Consider the following 22,035-nt stretch of genomic DNA (forward strand, 5'->3'; position numbering starts at 1 on the left):
CAGATATCCGTATTCTTAAATATATTTTTTGTATCTACAAAATCAATATTATCACAAACTATCAATGTTATCTTCAAGCAACAATTAAACGATTAATTTAATCATTGATTAGGTTTTGATTGTAACGAGTGGGTTTGAATATTGTGAATATGTAAGTATTTATAAATTTGTAATCAATATTATTTTTCCTCGTCTATAGTCATAGTCAACTTTTTATTGCCTTTAAGAGTTTCCGTAAAATATTTAAATTATGTTTAACTTATACTTAAACTGTCCAAGATATTTTTATCCTACTCTATAAGCCAATCACTCACAAATTTATCTTGCTTACTATTATGAGCAAGTATCGATAATTCAATATATTGTGGAGATATGTGAAGTAAACCAAAATCTTCATAACAATAGGAGACAATACTGACTTATTCGCATCTTCAGTAGATACAAAACATGGCGGACGATCCCCTGAACATCAAGAACTTCGTAACAGAGAAGCTATCGGAGTCCATGCAGAATGTGGACGTAATGTCATTACTACAGAACCTAGCGGCATCAGATAATGCCAAGGGAGAAATTAAAGATAGATTGACCAGTGTCATGACACAATTAAGCTCTATGTCCGCTGAAGAGAAGGAAGTCTTCATGGCATATGTGAAGAAATTGCTGACGAAGAAACTGGAGACCCATTTCAGGAATAATCCACCTGATTTGAGCAATTTGGAGGAGGCTTTGACGGGGGCTGTGAAGGAACAGCTTATGTATGCAGCGGTGATTGTATTCGTGGTCATCGTTTTAGTTGGTATGGTTTTGTTGTACGTTTTGTGGTGTCTTTTCTTGGTTTAGGTTACGTAGTAACGTAGGTATATCGTGCTTCACGTTAGGCTGTCTGTCCCCTGCCTTATCTCTCACCGGTCGTGTGTGTCTTCTGCCCCATCTGACTTATGAGGGTTAGTCGTGAGTTTACTGCCTTTTTTATGGAGAGTGCATTTGGATTTTGCTTGCAAGCTTAAGCAGTAAAATTATTTCCTTCGCTGATGATTTGGCTCAATGAACTCGTATATTGCCGGCTAATATACGAGTTTTATATAACAGAAACAGAAATTTAGCATATAATTTAGATATTTTATTAGTTTTAATAAGTTATAAGCTATTTGAATAGGAGCAATATGTGTGAATTGCCATAAAAACCTGTGTAAATAAAAATTGTGACAACAATCTGCAGAACGGGTAAAACATAAGTTACATTAGTTTTTGTTCGGATCCATCGCAAAACCAAAAGCGAGAGACTAGTCGAAAATATTGAAACTTTTAAATAATCTTTACTAAAACTTGATGGTTTCTTATGGTATTTTAGTACTTAAAGTTATCCAAAATTAGGTAATCTAATACCTCACATATCAACTATCAATATTATCAATGTTTCGAATTTCGATATCAACAAGGATACCGCGATGTTCCCATTTACTATCTACTTATTTATCTATTATTTAATTTCGCAACCTATAAAAATTGGAAAGCCGTCAAGTTTTCTATATTTTTGCGCAACTTCCTCCAACACAATGTGACATATAGTCTAAGATCCCACCGCAGGATCAGTGCGTTCATCGGTTTTTTGCTGAAAACCGAATTTTTATGTAGGTATATTTATAATTAGGAGAATATATATCGACTAGGTCGCCAGTCAAAATTTGGCCGCAAGCATGTTTAATTAAAATTTTTCTAATCGGTTTTTGGGAAAAAAATTCGTTCACTTGTTTTTTGAATAAAATGTAGTCTACATCACGTCAAATGATATAAAAATTCTAAAAAATCACGGTTGCCGCTTTTCACCTGGCCGCAACATCTTGGCAGCCGGGTGCAAACAGGTATGATTTCGATTCATTTTTACGTTCATAACGCACATTTATGAATCATATATCAAATTAAAGCTAATTTTTTTCTATTTATTATCATATATGGTTGCCTAATTAAATCCGGCCGCAAATAAGGGTTGCCGGCTGTTAAAGATGTTGAATATTTAAGGTTGAGTGTAAACATGCTTGCGGCCAAATTTTGACTGGCAACCTAGTCGATATATATTCTCCTAATTATAAATACATATAGTTACATAAAAATTCGGTTTTCAGCAAAAAACCGATGAACGCACTAATCCTATATTTATAATTTTTATAAGCCAGCAACCCTTATTTGCGGCCGGATTTAATTAGGCAACCATATATGATAATAAATAGAAAATAATTTGGAAAATCCAAAAGTGCACGCCTCATAATTTTTTTTTAATAAATATTTATTAATTATTATTTTTGTTTATTTAATAACAATTAAACCACATCGAATCAGACCCTGAAAAATGAAAGGGTTCTATTCCTGAGCATACTCAAGCGTAAGAGAAAAAAAAAGACTCGATTAGTAAAGTATTTCGATCGCTATCGTGTTAACAAGAAAAAGGATCCGCACATACAGACACACGGACGTCCAAGACAGAACTTTTTTAAACTGTTTTTTAACTAGTTTAAATAACAAAAATGACATCAAAAATATCATGAACGTTAAAAATAGTGTTTTTTCTTAATATATGTGTGTATGTATTATCTTACAAGTGCAATGTATGATACATAAAGACATTTTAAGTTTGAAAAATCAGATGTTTTGCGCGAAGTGACAGTAGTACCCACCTCAACGCTTCGCTTATGAGGCGTGCAAAAATTAGCTTTAATTTGATATATGATTCATAAATGTGCGTTATGAACGTAAAAATGAATCGAAATCATACCTGTTTGCACCCGGCTGCCAAGATGTTGCGGCCAGGTGAAAAGCGGCAACCGTGATTTTTTAGAATTTTTATATCATTTTGACGTGATGTAGACTACATTTTATTCAAAAAACAAGTGAACGAATTTTTTTTCCCAAAAATCGATTAGAAAAATTTTAATTAAACATGCTTGCGGCCAAATTTTGACTGGCAACCTAGTCGAGATATATTTTCCTAATTATAAATATACATAAAAATTCGGTTTTCAGCAAAAAACCGATGAACGCACTGATCCTGCAGCCGGATCTCGTACTAATACCTTCTCCTAACAAAAACGAACAAACGAAAAATTAAGCTTGATACCATGACCAAGGGAAATTGGGATAAATAAGCAGGTAGATTTTTTTGCGGGTATCCTGTTAAATATATCCTACAAGATCATATCACACAATTAAGTATTTTTTTATAGTAACTGATATAAAAAAAAACGTCACTAGCACGATGCAGGATTTCTTATATTCTATTTACAGATAGATTTTCAGGAAATTATTTCTGTAAATAGAACACTTCGCGCCACATATTCTATATTCGGTTTCGTTATATCAAAAGGGCACAGCTAGTAGATGTTTATTAACTGTTCTGTGAAATAAGTGTTATTAGTTTGTCATAGTTTATTGATCTAACATAAAATATTTAGCATAAGATTTCTTTCTGTAAATATCAACGCTATATTTCTATTTGGCTCATTTTTTTCTAAATATTGTTGGTTTAAATGAAATGTAGGTAACCGTGACATCAAAATAATTAAAGTTGCTTTATGACGTACTTATATAAAATTAGGTAGTCCAATCCCATGAAATGATTTATATATCTATCTGTATACCTCTTATATATGTAACTAGCGGTCCGCCCCGGCTTCGCCCGTGGTACATATTTAAGTTTTCTCTACATAAAAACCATCCTCGTACTTCAAGGAATATAATAAAAAAAGAATTATCGAAATCGGTTCAGACGTTCTCGAGTTATGCGCTTACCAACACATTTTGCGATTCATTTTTATATATATGTAATATGTATTATATACCTTCTTCCCTCGAATTTTCATGTTCTTAATTTTGGTTAATACTAAATACCACTATAATGGAGAATGTTCACTAATTTTGATTATTAGCAATCCATATTCTCTGTCAAAAATAAATAATACTAGTGAAAAAATTACTTCGATACGTCAATTAGTTCCCGTTTTAGAAGTAAAACAAGTTGTAAACGCTCGGTGATGGTGTGACGTCACACCACAACACGCTCAATCTAGCTCACTCAGTCCGCTAGCGATTTTTCGTATATGCGAATTTTCCGTGTTCTTACATAGTACTACATATTATAATATTTTGAGAACATTGCAGCTGTTTTGCGTTATCCTTTGTTTTCTATACAAGTTTTAATCTATACTAGATTGTGCTTCTGCTCTGCTCGTATGGGCTAAGTATAGGTAGATGGCTATAAGATTTTTTCTTGTTTTAAGTTGAGAATGATATGGAGAACTATACTAAAATATAAGTTGGTCGGGAGAAGAATTAAACAAAGACAGGGTATAGTTCCACACAAATTCAAATGTCAACAGGAAAATGAAGATAAACCTCAGAGATCAGCAGTGCAAAAACGCAATCGTATAGAATATTTTGAGAAACCATTAAATAAAGATGAAACTTTGGCATGACTGTTATTTTATTAAACGAATTATAATTAGTAATTACTATTATTGGACTATTAACGAAATTCGCGGATGAAAACCCATCAAAATACTGCGCAAGCTATAATGGCTGGTTCACACTTTGATTAGTGCGAGTGCAGGTGATTAGTGCGAGTGCAGGTGTGTAGTGCGAGTAGTGTCCAATTCAACTGCGAGTGCAGGTGATTAGTGCGAGTGCAGGACAATGGTGAAATTCGCGACGCTACACACTACGCTAAACACTAAACACTCCTGTCCAGACGTGTTTAGGCAGGCACACTGCGAGTGAGGGGGAAGGGAGGGCGCGCGGGACGTGGCTACTCGCAGTCCACTCGCAAAAAAATAGAACACGCTTCTATTCACTTTACTACACAGCCTACTAAACACTCGCACTAAACAGTCGCTGTCCACACGTAGTACTACTCATCACCTGCACTCGCACTAATCAAAGTGTGAACCAGCCATAACACCTACTACAGCGCTGCCGACTTGATACAAAGCGCGGCCGCGCGGCCCGCGCGGTGCGTTGTGACGTGACGTCACAAGCGGTCACGTGACTATTAGCGGGACTCGATATTTTTCGAAACTTTGAATGCGTATAAAATCAAAACTACTTGGTATTTTTGACTACGACAAAAACTAGTGTATTTGTATACATACAGGCTTTACTGAGACACAATTTCAAGGGATTTGGCATACCTAGTAACATTCTTCATTGACCTTCGCAGTAGAACACAATAAATTAACTCGCTTAATTGAATATTAATATCATTTGATAAATAAACAATTATGTGATTATGTACTCTTGGCAAACATTTTGATATTTATAGTATTTATTCGACTAGACGGATTTCCTCTACGTTATCAGTTCATTTTGCTAGCACAAACTATTTAAAATGTAATATCAGTTGCCTATTTTCAATAGTTCGTAACTTTACCCAGTTTAATACTAGATGGCGCTGATTTAAAATACTACAATTAAAAAAATACAGGTAAATTAGCTTGGAGAAATTTTTGCGTTTGTAGTAGTGTATGGTCAGCAAATAAAATAAAACAACATTTTATTTTTAGTTTTTATTTTATACAGGGTTACTTGTAAAACACCAGCAACCTCGCAGGACAAGATAGCTAACATCATAAGTAACAACATTTGTTCTACGACTTTTGGCATAACGCAATAAATTATTTTTAAATGATTTTTTAAACTTTTATTGTACTCTCCTTACATTTGTAAGTCTATGTTCTATTAATTATCGGATGGACGACGCGACGCCCCCTTCCCCCTCTCATTCGCTTTTTGTTTACGTAATTTTTGGGAGGCGTAGAGTTTATAATATTCAGACGGAAAATTAAATGAATATTTATTTTTGTATGAAAATAAAATCTAACAAATTATCAAAAGTCGTAGAACAAATGTTGTTACTTATGATGTTAGCTATCTTGTCCTGCGAGGTTGCCGGTGTTTTACAAGTAACCCTGTATATATAAGGGATTTTAAATTAAACTATATGTGTTTCTCCTCTGAAAAAGATGAGACTTTATTTTAATATTTGCACATTTAACATACATATAACTTTTACATTAACAATGTTACTAAAATGAAAAATTTACTAACCTGAAAAAGAAACGACATTTAAAGTTTAATTCTTTAGTTTGAGAAGTCAAAGGCTTGCCTCGACCATGTTTTCCCCCGTCAAGGGGGGACGCCCTTGTGCATGTCGCTACCAGGGTGAACCTTCAGTTCACCCCCGCGTCCGCGTTAAAATGTAGAAGCCCTTCTGGCTAACATTGAGAGACACCACACAAAAAAAAAAAAAAGACCATGTTTTAACACTGGAGCCATATTGAATTAACAATATAAAGTTACAACACTTACACACAAATTAAACACTAGTTATGGCCCTGCCTTCATACAAAACTGCTGAATACGCCGTTCGCACGGGAATAGAATGTGGATGCGATTTCCCTTAGTTAGCATCCAAGCTTACGTCTTTATAATTATTAAACTGTATAAATTCATTCTTTAACTCCGGTCTGCATCGTGCAGACATGGGTGTAAAAGTCTCATTTTAGCTATTAAATGTAGTTTTTAAGTACATCTGAGTTTTCATTTGGGGCCTCCGGCTGCGGGACATGTAATTCACTTCAACAAATATTATAACAATAATAACAAATAATAACAACAATCAACAAATACAAAATTTATCAATTAAACTACGTACATAATAATTATAATTTTTGAATGAAATGTGCTTTATGTTCTAACGTTACCAAACGACTGCACGTGGCACCTGCGGACAGCGTAAACTGGTTTATTCTGGTTTTGTGCGTGTTTCCACTTTCCACTATCAAGTGACGATTTATTTATTTGTTTTGTTTCGTAATTATTATGGTCAAATATTAATTATGAAACAAATTATTATGGACACGATATTTTATTGTTTCACGGTAGTCGCCTTGTCGTTTGCTCAAGGACGTAAAATTGAATGATATATTTTTTTTATAAAGTCAAAACCATTTTCTTTCAAATAAAAACTTGTTTTTATTGAAAACAAAAGTGTTGCTAGGAATAAGTATAAAATTAAATAGTAATGTTAGGATATCGAAACATTTTTGTATAGGCCAGAACGATATAGTGGAAACGCGCTCTAAGATCTGAGTAATATACACACCACTACATATGCAAAAATTTCTCCAAGCTAATTTACCTGTACAACGATAAACGAAACAGCATTTAATAACATACAGACATTATAATTATTGATTTGTTAATATTTTTTAATAACAAATGAAGCTTAATAATAATCTTCTTATATATAAAAATGAATCGCAAAATGTGTTGGTAAGCGCATAACTCGAGAACGGCTGAACCGATTTCGATAATTCTTTTTTTATTATATTCCTTGAAGTACGAGGATGGTTCTTATGTAGAGAAAACGTAAACATGTAGTATGTACCACGGGCGAAGCCGGGGCGGACCGCTAGTCTTATATATAAAAATGAGTCGCAAAATGTGTTCGTAAGCGCATAACTCGAGAACGGCTGAACCGATTTCGATAATTCTTTTTTTATTATATTCCTTGAAGTACGAGGATGGTTCTTATGTAGAGAAAACGTAATTATGTACCACGGGCGAAGCCGGGGCGGACCGCTAGTCTTATATATAAAAATGAATCGCAAAATGTGTTGGTAAGCGCATAACTCGAGAACTGCTGAACCGATTTCGATAATTCTTTTTTTATTATATTCCTTGAAGTACGAGGATGGTTTTTATGTAGAGAAAACGTAAATATGTACCACGGGCGAAGCCGGGGCGGACCGCTAGTTTTTAATAAATTTCTCATTTGACATTGTCCATTATCAATTTATGTAATCGAGTCTATATTATAGTTGCAATACATATCTTAGTTTATTATTATTGAGTTATCTAAAGGTGTAGGTGTCGTGGTGTGATAAAATTATTAAATACGTCGATAATATTTTGTTTTGATATACTTTTTTTTATAAGATAAAGCCCAATTTACATTGGAACAGTTTTGTGCGATAATCCATGTTGATAGTGTAAAATTGTAATTATCCGTGTTAAAAGTGTTGCCAGTTAATGAATAGATAAAAAAATAAATAAAATTGTCGGTTTTATAGATAAAATATCAGGTAAAACGAAATTTATTTTGGACATATATTATCTAATATCTTGAATAATGGTATTTATTACTCAATGTGAATTAGACTTAATTTTATTACCTATTTAAAAACTGAATTAAATCAATGACGGTAGTTACATACGTAACATTCTAAAACAACGCCATCTAACGTATTTGTTGTAGTATTAAACTATTTTTTTATAACTTTAATATTTATTTAAAATGGGTTTAAGTAAGAAGTAATGGATATTTTAAATAATCTGAAATTAATGAAATATAAATAAACCAATGAATTTTCCGAAAACGAATATTTGATGATAACTGCTATTTTAAAGAGATAATAAAAGTCACAAATACATAATTTGCAATTCAAAATGTTAGAGATCACAGATTTCCAATGCAACGCTTCACAAAGGTTAAAAACACTAAAAATAAACAATCCTAAGAGATGTCATACAATGTTGCAGGTTGCAACGTTATTGAAGAAAAGCCAAATGCAATATAAACACCTATTATTTCATGAAATCATAATCAAAGAAACATCAGTTTTGAGTCAGGTTTCATACAGTTAAGTGTGAATTTTAATGATAAATAATTGTAGATGGTTGTTGTCAAATTAAAGAAAATATTAAAGTAGTTTTTAATCTAAATTTTTATAGGTAACGGTGCATTTACATCAAACGAACATAGAGCTAGAGCAAGAGCATTCTATCGTGGTCTTTTAGTGTAAACGAAAACTCGTATTCAGTGTTGTTCAGTATGAACATTGCATAGAATCTTTTCGAACGCTCTTAGAACAACGAAAGAATGATCTACGCCTGTTTATACTACATAGGTAATTAATTTTACATTGTGCGGTTCTAGAATGAATATTCGCTCATATTATCGAGTCAATATAACAATATTCATAGTAACTCAAGATTATTTTCTTTATTAAAAATCTAGCTACGTATTTAAAAACTGTCAAAAGTTCTTTCTGAATAATATACCTTTATGTTGCGCATGTAATTACCGTCATATTAATAAACATTGCATTAAAAAAAATACAAAAAACCATTAAAAAAAATATTTTTCCAAGACAATGGACACAGAGCAGAAAATAGGCGAGGTAGTGACAGAGGCTGTGAAAAATTCCGACGTAGTGTCGATGCTACAGCAAATAGTAGCCACGTCCCCTAGCGATGAAGAATCAGAGGAGATTAGAGAGAAAATCCAGAATGTTCTAGAACGATATAATAATATGGACGAATCAGATAAGGAGGTATTCGTCAATCAGCTTAAAGAAGCCCTGGCTATGAAATTATCTATGAAATTGAGGGACAATGTATATGATGAAGACGGACCGTCCTATATCCCCGTTTTGATTGCTGCCCTGTTGATATTTTTGGTTGTTGGTATGGTTGTTTTAATGTTGGTTTATGACTTAAGCGCGTCACACACGGTGAAGATACTATAATATTTTATGTTAAGATACTGTTATATTTTATATTACAGTATCTTAACGCTTCCGGTATCAGCGTTCGGACCATCATTTTTCTTTTTGTCATTGCGTACCACCCACCCCTGTAGAACCGCCATCCTGTTACAAATGACGCGAAATTTTGTGGGTCATTTGTAACAGGATGGCGGTTCTACAGGAGTCTTAGTACGCAATGTCAAAAAGAAAAATGATGGTCCGAACGCTGATACCGGATGCGTTAAGATACTGTAATATAAAATATAACAGTATCTTAAGATAAAATCTTCACCGTGTGTGACGCGCTTTATGTACCTACATCGTTCAAACTCAAACATTTATTTATTCAATTAGACTTCTCTTGAAGCACTTTTGAATCGTCACAACAGTTTTAACATTTACCACCGATTGGAAATAATTCGTCGCGTTAAATTCCATGATGTCGTATAGCAGTATGTCGTATTTCCAGTGTGAGAAAGGGATGGCGCTAGACGACCTATATAGCGCTGTCATTTTTACACACTGGACATATTACTGCTCTAAGACATCATGGTATATCACCAGTAATGGTATTTAAAAACCAGTAAAATGACGTTTATCACAATTTATTCCCAATCTAAATAAATAAATAAATTATTTATTTTCCACCATAATTTGATACATATACATTTAATGACCCAGGCTCCTTATATAGGTAGTTATAAACTGTTTTTCAGGAGCTTGTGTTGACACTAAGGCCCTTCGCTCATGGAGCTACTCAAAAATGACCGAACTAATCAGTAATTACGATTACAAACCAGTTACAAATTGTATCTCGCATACAACGCTACTCAAGTTATAAGGTTTCAGTCACTTGTCAATGTTTGCTCGTTCATTTTTATCATAAAAAACAAAGAAACTCGGGAAACCAGTAGCGTGGAGACCGACACGACGCGTCGCGCGTGATTTGTTGCTAACGCGTTACTCACCAGTTAGTAACTAGTCGCGTCGTGTGCGAATCTCCATAGAACATGTATGGGCTGTGACGCTCAGGCAACTCGTTAGTAATTTGAGTTTGTGACTAGTTCTTTTTGAGTAGCTCCATGAGCGAAGGGCCTTAGTTATTACACTATTGCAATGGCGTATACACGTCAGCTTACATAATTTATTATTATATTATTTACTAGCTTTCCGCCCGCGGCTTCGCCCGCGTTTTCAGAGAAAAACCCGTTCCCGTAGGATTTCCGGGATAAAACCTATCCTATGTCCTTTCTCGGGTATCAAAATATCTCTATACCAAATTTCATGCAAATTGGTTCAGTAGTTCAGGCGTGATTGAGTAACAGACAGACAGACAGACAGAGTTACTTTCGCATTTATAACTAGCTGTTGCCCGCGACTTCGTCCGCGATTACGTCGTTTTTCGTCATTCGTCGTTTAAAAAAAATACGTGACACTTTATTTTTGAATGTTCTTAATTGTCTCTTATAAAAATAAACTACATTAAAATTGAATACTCTGATAAGAAAATCTTAAAATCGGAGGACATCGAAAATCTGAGGAAAACATGAATTAGATTTAAATTCTACATTACTTAGTAATTCAAATAATAATCTAAATTAAATGTAGATTAACAGTTTGAGCGCATCATTATACAGGGTGTAATCGTTAAGTGTGCACAGGCGATTTTTCCGTAAGTATCACAGATAACAAAAAACTTTAAACTGATATCGAAAGTACTTAACCTAATGAGTAAAATGGCGGTAATAAATTTTTAAAAATAAATCGAGAAATATAAAAAAAAATATCTTTAAACCCTCCCATACATTAAGTATGAAATATGAATATCCCATATACCTACATTTAATATGAAAGATTTTAGCTTTCTTTTTCTTTTTTTGTAAATGTCTGGAAAATCCCCGGGAAATGCTCGGAAAATCCTGGGAAATTCCCGGAAAATAACCGGAAAATGCCTGGGAAATGCTCGGAAAATGCGTGAAAATGTCCGGAAAATATCCGGGAAATGCTCGGAAGATCCCCGGGAAATGTCTGGAAAATCCCCGGAAAATGCCAGGTAAATGTCCGGAAAATGCTCGGAAAATCCCCGGAAAATATCCGGAAAATGCGTGAAAATGTCCGGAAAAAGTGTGGAAAATGCCACTTCAAATTTGCGAAGTAATTAAAGCAGAAAACCAAAAAAGAAAAATAAAGCTAAAATCTTTCATATTAAATGTATATGGGATATTCATATTTCATACTTAATGTATGTGAGGGTTTAAAGATAATCTTTTTGATATTTCTCGATTTATTTTTAAAAATTTATTACGGCCATTTTACTCATTAGGTTAAGTACTTTCGATATCAGTTTAAAGTTTTTTTGTTATCTGTAATACTTACGGAAAAATCGCCTGTGCACACTTAACGATTACACCCTGTATAATATGTACCTAAGTATTAAATTACGTTAGTTTACATAGTAATTTTACTAAAAACACGATGACTTTCTTTCGCGCTCGGTACAACAAACTAAGCATGTTTGTGGTACGTGGCCCGCATCACTTGACCCCCCGCGAGTTCCCCTCCGTTACTATGCGAAAATACATTCGTCGCCCTACTGTAGGAAAAATTGTAATATTTTAAATTCGAGAAATATTGATTTCTTGTATTCGACTATTCGTTGTAGTCGAATACAAAATATATTTGAAGAAACTTAGGTTGGCCTTCAGGCAAAAGGGATCCTATCAAATGATAAACTTGACCTTGTATCTTAAAAGTAAGCATGAAAGGATCCTCTGATAATTGTTGAGCACCAAAGGATCATTTAAAACGCACTACTATAAGAGCGAATATTGTCTAACACCTTGGCCACGGACACCGGCGGCGCGACCGACGGCGCGACGGGCGGCGCGGCAATTCGCGCGGCGCGGTAAGCATGCCACGGGCAGTTGCGTTCGCCGCCGCGACCAGTGTAGTCGAGGAGACGAGATGGCTTTATCAAAGTTAGCTCGACGTTGTTTGGAGTAGCAGCTTTTTTGCTCAAGATTTAATGTTTGGAAGATATAGTGGAGTACACGAATTAAATAGAAATGGAATTCTCCGTCTGTAACAACAGACGGAGAATTCCACCAAAAATATGAAAAATATAGGCATGATGAAAAATTATGTTGCGGGTGGCTAGACTTCCAAATAGCTGGTCTAGCTAGAATTTCTGCAATAAAAGCTTCCGTCTCCATTTTCGCGAAAAAAAAACAAACTATTTTAAATTAAGTTCGCTCCGGGAGTAGTCGCCGCGTCTGCCGCTCGACTCCGTGGCCTGCGCCGTAATAACTCATACATTTGTTTCGATCGCTAGTCGTGCCGCGCGATTCGCTCGGGGAAATTCGCCGGTCGTCTCGCTGGTCGCCGCTGCGCGTGGCATGCCCAGTACATTTCCATACATTTGATTCATTCGCAAGACGCGCCGCCAGTCGCGCCGCGCGAATTTTCGCTATAGCGAATTGTCCGTGGCCAGCACGTAAGAACTGTTTAGATTGCACATGTTCCTCTAAAAGTAGTGATTTCAAAGGTTCTGGTGTATCTTCAAACGAAAGCCGACTCCTAACTCCTCTTTAAAGCATTACAAAAAGAACATACTACGTTAATATCGCCTATACAGAAGATGATCTGTAATCAATTGTGAGGTTATAAGCAAACCCACTTTTATATTTGTCGGACCACACCACCGAATTCGTAGATTGATCTTCTATGTTTACCTCTTAAGTCATTAAGACTGTCGAAATCTGTCTACAGTATGACGGGCCTCTCGCTATTCGTCCGTTTCAAGAGACCAAATAGTTTCAATTCTTAATCTTTCATTAAACAAACTTATTAATCGTACTTGTCTCAAATAATGGTAATATTCGCGTCCCTACTCTAGTCATTGCTTATGCTCATGTTCATCTTCAAGAGATCGAATAATATTATGGTGCACCCTATCATTTGTCAATCGGTCTTCATATTGAATAAAAGTTTCAGATTATCGAGATAAAATATGCCATTTGCGATCAGCTGTGAGACGTTATACCCTCTCAGTGAAGGTTTCGGTCTCACAGGATAGTACATGCCGTTCGCGGTCAGCTGTGAGCCGCAATTCTCGTTGTGAAGCGGTTTCAGGTTCTCGGCATAACACAATATGTTGTTTTCGGTCAATAGTAAGCCTCTTACCTCTAACGATCCTTGAGAACTCTTATTTCTCATTTTCTTAGCTTTGCTCGAATTTCGATATAAAGATTTTTTAGGTGGCACTGATGCGAGTAAATAAAAATTAAGTTAAAACGGACTGAGAGTGTTATAATCATCAATCATCATCATCATCAATACATATAATAAAATTGTGGAAAAGCGATGTCTGTACAATGAAAATATGTAGAAAAAAATTAGCAGGTGTTATTATTAAATCGATCTTGAACCCAAAACTGTAGTTAAAAATTTTTTTGTCTGTTTGTCTGTATGTTTGTGCACGCTAATCTCAGAAACGGCTTATCCGATTTAGATGCGGTTTTCACTAATGTATTGTGGTAATCTTCATTTAACAGTTAGTGTTTATTTCATGTCAATCGGTTCATAAATAAAAAAGTTATGACAATTTATAAGTAATCACGGCGAACATTTGCTAAGGCATTCTATTGTACACTGTACAGTGTACGATAAAACGTAATTTATCTGTTATACGCTACAGTTATTCCTTTACATGTCCAGATAATCATATCAAAATTCCCCAAGGGTTTGGGGGTAAGCTGAGGTAGTAGGAGGGGTGGGGTCAAATTAACATTATGGTTACTTCTAATAGGTAAATTTTCCACACAAAATGTCCTTTAAATTATGTCGTATTATATTTTTAACCCCCGACGCAAAAAGACGGGTGTTATGTGTTTGACTGCTATGTATTTCTGTGTGTGTGTGTGTCTGTCTATGGCACCGTAGCTGGCTAACAGGTAAACCGAATTAGATGCGGCTTTTTTTTGTTAGGCAGCATATTTTCCGACGCTGGTTCTTAGATAAATTGTATCGAAATCGGTTCATCCACTTATTATACCTACATAGGGGTAAAAGTGGGAATGAAAAAAATGATATAATAATTTATTTTTAAAGATCGTTGGGAAGTTTATGAAATTATTTATTCCTTTTTCTATACACTTTTCTTCGTCTAAACGGTTAAGTTACGTGCTCCCTCTCTCTCTCTTCAGCCTTTAGTTACGTGCGTGAGACAGGAAACATCTAATTTGGATTTGTTGCTGGATTTGATAAAAATTGAGTATCGATTAAGCTGATCAGTGGCTACACCATACATTATTAAAAACATCCATTTAAGAAAGGAAGGAAATAGAATTTGCTCCTCTCCCCCCCTGGTTCCTAAAAAATAATATGACATAATTTAAAAGAAATTTTACGTAGAATTAGTTAGGCATTTCTTTTTTGATTTTCGATATTATATACTAATCATAATTTTTAATTACAATATTATGTAGTAACTAAGTGGTATAGGTTAGGCATTTCATTTCTTGATTTTCTTTAATAAGTTGGTACGTAAGTTTTTTAGCTCAGTTTAGTAAGAAATTTTAATAACAATTCTTTTAATTATTTATGGTAGTACGTATTTACTCAATAATTGTATGTTAAGTAGTAATTCAGCATGGGCGTAGCCACGGTGGGGCTGGGTGGGGCGCTTACCCTGGCTTTGATCTGGTAGGTACCAATTGTGAAGGGGAGTGGGCGTGGGCGTTGGCGTGGGCCTGGGAGTGGGTGTGGGAGTGGAAGCATGAAAATAAAAACAATTATTGTTGCCCCACCCTGAGCCCATGGTCATAGGTCCCATAGTCACTATTCCACGCGGACGAAGTCGCGGGCACAGCTAGTAGACAAATATAATCAGAAAGCTTTGAACTCCTAAGCTCAACCATAAAAGATAGACATTAATTATGATGTCGGGAGATATTTTTTATATAATATGGAGAACATTTCTTTCATACTAATAATTGTACCAAGTTTCGTTTAAATCCGTCGAGTAGTTTTTGTTTCTATAACGGTTATACAGACAGACAGACGGACAAAAATTTTTGGCGTCAGTGTCGATCCCTAATCACCTCGTGATAGTTATTTAGGAAATATATTTCATGTACAGAATTGACCTCTACAGATTTAATATAAGTATTATTCATATAATTAGATGCCAATTTCCATGTAACGTTAAATTCGACTATACAATAACTAACAGACAACGCAGGTTACTCTCGTTTCCGTAAGTTGAGGCGGCTACATATTCGGTCCTCATAACTTCACTTTTTGTGAACGAAACGACAGCGCGGTTTAATTCGATGCCAACACCATCAAAAAAAGGAAATATTTTTAATTGTGAAAAAATATTATGATTTACACTATAAATACTATTTTAACATTAACACAAAATATAAGACTGTGAGTGTGTAAAAATAAATCCAGCTAGTTTCACATCAAACTTATGTTTTTAATTAGGTATACGACATGAAAATATATTAATTACCAAGCAATAATCATACAGGTAAATACTGAACAAAAGTATTAACAGTCAAAGTAAATTTTTACTTACAACATGTAAATGATGAAGGAATAATAATTTATCAACGAACTAACCTTTTTGTATTATTGTTTATAAATATAAATTCATAAGCAATAAATTTATAAAGAATAGAAAAAATTCGACCACTAAAGAATGCTCGTTCGAGTCCCGCCTCGTTATCGAATTTTTAAAACACGAAGATTTTTAAAAATGTAACCAATGAACACAATCAATATTAGATTAACTGTAATGGTGTCTAGTTTGACTTAAAATAATAAACATCTACCCTCACTTTTAAAAATGTAGTATATTCACACGAATTATAAGCGCACCTTATAGGGAAGGGAAGATATGGGTTAAAGAGTTAAATAAATAAATAACATAATTATATTTAAATTATTAATTTTTAACATTGTGTTCAGTAGTGTTAACATGTAAATTGATTTGATTTTTACGAAATCTCATAGATGGCGCTGTTTCAAATTTGTATACTAATAAATTCATTAAACTGATTCTCTGCCCAAATTACGTAAATGACATAGTTTTTATTGTGTAAAGCTAGATAATAGCATGGCTTACCCGAAACCAACATTTAAACATGAGTTTTTAGATTGTACGCTGTCGTAATACACGGAATACGTAAGAAAAAAAAAGGTTCACAGCTCCTCCCCCGGAGGTGATAGCATGATAATAATTAATATGTTTAAAAAAGCCTCACCCGACCTGTTAGTAATATTCATGCAAAATTTGAAGTCAATCTATGCAGTACTTTTCGAGATTAGCCTGGACAAACATACAGACAAACAGACAAACAGACAAACAGACAAAAATTCTAAAAACTATGTTTTTGGCTTCTATATCGATTATAGATCATGGATTATGTATTCTTTTAAAAAAATATTCAATGTACAGTTTTGACTTTCCTACGATTTTATTATATGTATAGATAACATTATTATTAACTATATGCTCTAATACATTATGCGTTTAACGATTATTAAATATATATTTAATAACTATGCATGCACTCTAAAAAGGCATGTATTACCTACCTCCTACTTTATATTTAATAATTGAATTAGCTTTAGCTTAGTACTTCTCAACTAACTATATCGCTATTTTATCATCTACTATAAATAAACACTATTATTAAATATAAAAACGTACTAGGCTATAATAAATATGAAAGGTTTTTACAAAGAATCAAGTTTAATGAATTTGACTGAACAAAAATATCACAATTAGTTAAAAGTGTCTACGCGGTCTGAAATCTCGGCTTTACATATTAACGTCTTATTACAATAGTACCACAGACTAATAATAATATACTATGTATACAAATAGTACCTACCAAAAAAATTCAGTCTAAGCGCTAGGACGATTAACTCAAACTCAAACATTTATTTATTCAATTAGACTTCTTCTAGAAGCACTTACTCGATTTAGTTACTAAATAAATGTTTCTAAGACCTCTCCTTAATTAGGGTAAATCTATTAGATAAAAATTATTACTTTTTCACCAAATTTTCAATAAGTACTTAAAAAATCGAAGTTTATTATTATTATCTCTATACAATGATATTGGAATAAAGTACATAATCGGTTACTCTGTATATTTTTGAACAAAAAATGCAATTGCCTAGTTTCCCAAGTATCTGTGATCCCCAAGATTGCTAAAATCGAGGCAGCCATTAAAAAAATCAATGAAAACGTTTTTGTTATTTTTATTAATCAAAAATTGTATTATTTTCAGTATTCTTCGGCTACAAACTATACAAATCGATAAAAGAAAAGGAGAAGAAGCGGGAAGAAAAGAAAAAGCAGAAACAAATGAAAAAGAAGAAGTAAATTATTTATTTTTGAACGTTAGTTCAATGGAAATTGTAATGTCTGAGGTATTGTTATGTTTAGAAATATTAAAATATTATTATTGTATGTAAAATCAAGGTATTTATTGTATGTGAAACTATTTGTATAGAATAATCTGTAAACTGTCTTCAATGTATTTAAAATTATCTGTGTAGTAGAAATTCACAATTTTTTTTTGTGAATTAAAAAAATTTGTCTATTGCTCCTTCATTGTAATAAAACTTTGTATAATTTCGTATACGTAATAAATATAACTGCAATAGTACATTGTATAAAAATATAGCTACAACATGAGCATTTATTTTAATTTATAAATTTTAATATAGTTTTGGGTACTTTTACAAAATCCTAAGCAACATACTCATCCCCGTTTCATGTAATTTTGACAATAAATAAAAAAATATTGCCCCCTTTTTTAACTGTTATGCCACTATCCTTTTATTATCTATTTTTATAACTTCCTATCTATCCAGTAACTATTTTAAAGGAAAATAATATATTTTTATGTGTTTTACAAATCTTGTAATGTATAATATCTCAAACATTATAATAAAACGACTGATGTAATTGTTATTTATAAGTTAAATATATTTTTATTTATGATTTTTGTTTTTTTTTTATTTTACTAATTTATGGTGACTCGGCAATTTTCCCAAGTTAAGTATGTAATATGGCATTAAAAATGCTGGAAATACCATTTTTTGGAAAAATTTTCTATTAGAAATCTGTTATTTGGCATTTCATTTTATTAGAAGTACTATAAAATATAATTCTACAAATTCCTGTGAACGAATGGGGCATAATATGGCCACTGCATTCGCTTTATTATTTTAAATACATATAATCTGGATGTATTTAAATATTTTTATCGTCGGTTAACATTAATAAAATTGTAACTTCCAAAGTACAGTAAGTATTTTATTTAAGTCCAATATATATACATAGTTTAATACTATAGGTACCAAACGAGCATTATTATTTTTTACAAATGTCTAAAACATTCGCTCAATGCATTTAAATCCAATAAAAAAATATTAATGTAAATACTTATCTAGCTAGTAATGAAAATGTTAGATTAATTACTATTTATTTACTGGCAATTTTATACCTTGATAATTATTTTTTCTAAATGTCCGCATTTTATTATAAACATTAAGAGCGCATATTCTATTTAACGCAAGTCAAAAACTCCGCGATCTATTACGATAGATCGCGGCTTGCGCTATCCTTTTACTATGAACAGCATAGGTCCACAGGAGAGCGCCGAGCAACATGTCCTCTCTCTGGAAAGGCTCGCTGCCGACTGATTTTAATCGGGTCGCGCGCAGTGTTTTATAGTACTTTAAAAAAAATTGTAGAAAAATAATAGAGGTACCTCAGTTGATTTTTTAAATTTTATCTTATAAGTAAGACATTCTTTTATTGCAATATGTATAAATTATATTCAATAAAGTCAAATATCTTGGTGAAAATAATCATTTTGTCGACTATAATTTCTAAAAAAATTCACATTGTTCGGATTTTAATTTCGTAAGTTAGGAGTCCAAAATAAAAAAATCTTTTAACTAACTATTTTAATAAGGATTTTTGCAGTTAGTTAAAAATAATTGTGTGTTAGATCTGTCAGCAATTTCAGATATTTTTAGCTTCGAAATTGACACTAAAAGTGAAATCAAGTAATCATCGGCTCAGTTATCTTGATGGTATTCACAAATACTGTATTAATTGAAAAAAACTCTTAACTAACTACATAGACAATAAAATTTCTTAAAATTATTAGTAATTCATATGTTTGTAAGATAAGTGGTTGATGGACAATCTGGATTCTGGTTTGAAAAATCACATATTTGAGCCAAACAGCGCACGGACCGCGTACACGGCCTTAATCATTCCAATAGAATTTTGATGTAATTTTAAAACTACAATAATTGTTCAATGAAACTTAGTTTCTTAATTTTTTATCCATGTATGTATTAAAGTATTTATAGATTTAAGTTGATCGAATTATTTTTGTAAACATTAAAAACTAGTATTAGAGTAAATTATGGATTAAATAAATGTGGTTATTTTAATGTGTTTTAATTATTTATTTACTCTTAATTAATATGTTACCTCGAAGACTCATTGAGCAAAAAATTACAAGGAAATTTAGGGTTTCTAAATAGCTAAAGAATGGCTGAATTGATATTAATAATTTATGTCTTGTTGGATTTGTATAAGTTTGGTTTGGGATAACTTTTTAAATTTTGCAAAAACTTCCTTTGAAAAATCCAGGCAGAGCCGGGGCGATCTAGTAAACCTGTTGTCTATTTTTGTGTGTTTTGTATGCATGCGTAGGTATATCGTCTCTATCATAACGGTTAGGTTTCGGATACCTTATTATGGGACCAATTCGATCAGAAATGACCTAAATAATAACGTCCTTCAATATTCTGTACGACTGTCCCGGTAACTCTGAATATGCGCAATAGGTTATATGACTTAATTAGCCATCTTAACAATTAAAAGGCGCGTTCTTATTTTTTTTTTTAAATAAAGGATTTGTTTGTTACATTTGTCGGTGTTGAAAATATAGTATTTTTGCGTACTACAATATATGTTTTCAACAGTATATAGTACGCAGACCCGAAATATAGTACAATACTATATATTATAGTACGGTTGGCAACCCTATCTCTATTATAAAACACAGAATTAAAAATAATAGTAGCTTACCTTAAAGCAATTGAGCAATTTCTAGAGCGTTTGTTACATACGTATCATTCCTATTCATTATTATCAACTACAATACATAACCTCTATCGACAATATCAAAAATTTCAAAAAGGGATAATTTGCGCCTGAAATCACTACATATATTAGCAACATAATAAATTATCTAGTGTATCTATTTTTTTTATACGAATTTATTTAGCTCATTCGGCCGCGAAAATTCCAATATTTTAAATATTCTGGGTGCATCTACCATCTACTCTACTCGTGCATTTAAAAAGAGAAGCTCCTTAGATATTTCTAATAAAACAAGAATGTGACTTTTTCGGGACTAAAAACATATAAAATTCGAATGGTACAACAATGTAACGTTCCTGCGAATGCTCCATGCTCATCAGCACAATGCGTACAGGCATAATTATTACTTAGGACTTAGGTAATAGGTAAGTAAGTAGTCACTAGTCAGTAGTCACCACAGTCACCTAAGTACTACCTACATAATTAAAGTAGGTAGTGTGCATTTTCATTTTTACGTGTTTTGCTAAAAATTATGGTCCCCGAACCAGGTAACATCTGGTTCACGGATAACGAAATCGAAGCTGGTTGGAACATCAATCGCTCTTTAGTTTGAAATTAGGTTAGGAACATTATTTTCGCAGCCCCTCTGGGTAGGGTTGCCAACACTTCATCATCAAAATATAGTATTTTCCAAAATAAGGTGTAAAAAATATAGTACATTTAAAAAAAATATAGTATTTTATGGGAAGAACAAAAAAAAATGACAAATATATATTTATTTTTATAAAAACTATATTTTTTTCCACTTCTTGCACTGTGTAACAGCTTTTTTAACCGACTTCAAAAAAAGGAGGAGGTTATCAATTCGATGTACACCGATTACTCCGAGGTTTCTTAACCGATTTACGTGATTCTTTTTTTGTTCGATGCGGGATGGTGTCGAATTGGTCCCATAAAAATTTTATTCGGATAGGCCCCGAAGTTTTTATTTTATGAGCATTTTTGTCTGTACTCGATGACTTAATTGAAATGTACCAAGTAACTTTGATTCACTTCCCGGTAACCGATTGATCTGAAATTTTGTATACGTATATAAATTGGATAGAGATGAAAAATTATCATGACAGAGAGCTGATTTGATGATGGAATCGGAAGGTGGCCATAGGAACTTAGTAATATCAAATTTGCTCATCGAGCAAATCCATTCTTTATAATCGTACCAGCTCCCACGACACAAGTTCTCTTAGTGTGGGAGCTACAGTCAATAAGTATATTGTATAATAAGTGACAGCAAAATATGATGTT

General features: G+C 33.1%; 1 protein-coding gene and 1 long non-coding RNA gene across 3 annotated transcripts in view; both read left to right on the top strand.

Annotated features, from left to right (window-relative positions):
* LOC149476216 (uncharacterized) overlaps positions 1 to 22,035 on the top strand; it is a 263,269-nt gene that overhangs the window by 68,879 nt on the left and 172,355 nt on the right. The gene's annotated exons all lie outside the window — the stretch shown is intronic.
* Positions 113 to 18,603, top strand: LOC149476218 (uncharacterized). Of its 2 annotated transcripts, XM_089712375.1 has the most exons (3): positions 113 to 151; positions 436 to 796; positions 17,885 to 18,603. In XM_089712375.1, the coding sequence occupies exons 2-3, from the start codon at positions 448 to 450 to the stop codon at positions 17,977 to 17,979; spliced, it is 444 nt and encodes a 147-aa protein (XP_089568501.1). In that variant the 5' UTR covers positions 113 to 151; positions 436 to 447; the 3' UTR covers positions 17,980 to 18,603. The 2 variants fall into 2 exon arrangements, with proteins under 2 accessions (XP_089568501.1, XP_089568502.1); XM_089712376.1 differs by lacking the exons at positions 113 to 151; positions 436 to 796 and adding an exon at positions 9,170 to 9,516.

The sequence above is a fragment of the Colias philodice genome, chromosome 28, assembly GCF_061535455.1.
Source record: "Colias philodice isolate Cphi_HAF_F1 chromosome 28, ilColPhil1 Martin Lab GWU primary, whole genome shotgun sequence".
Taxonomy (NCBI): Eukaryota; Metazoa; Arthropoda; class Insecta; order Lepidoptera; family Pieridae; genus Colias; species Colias philodice.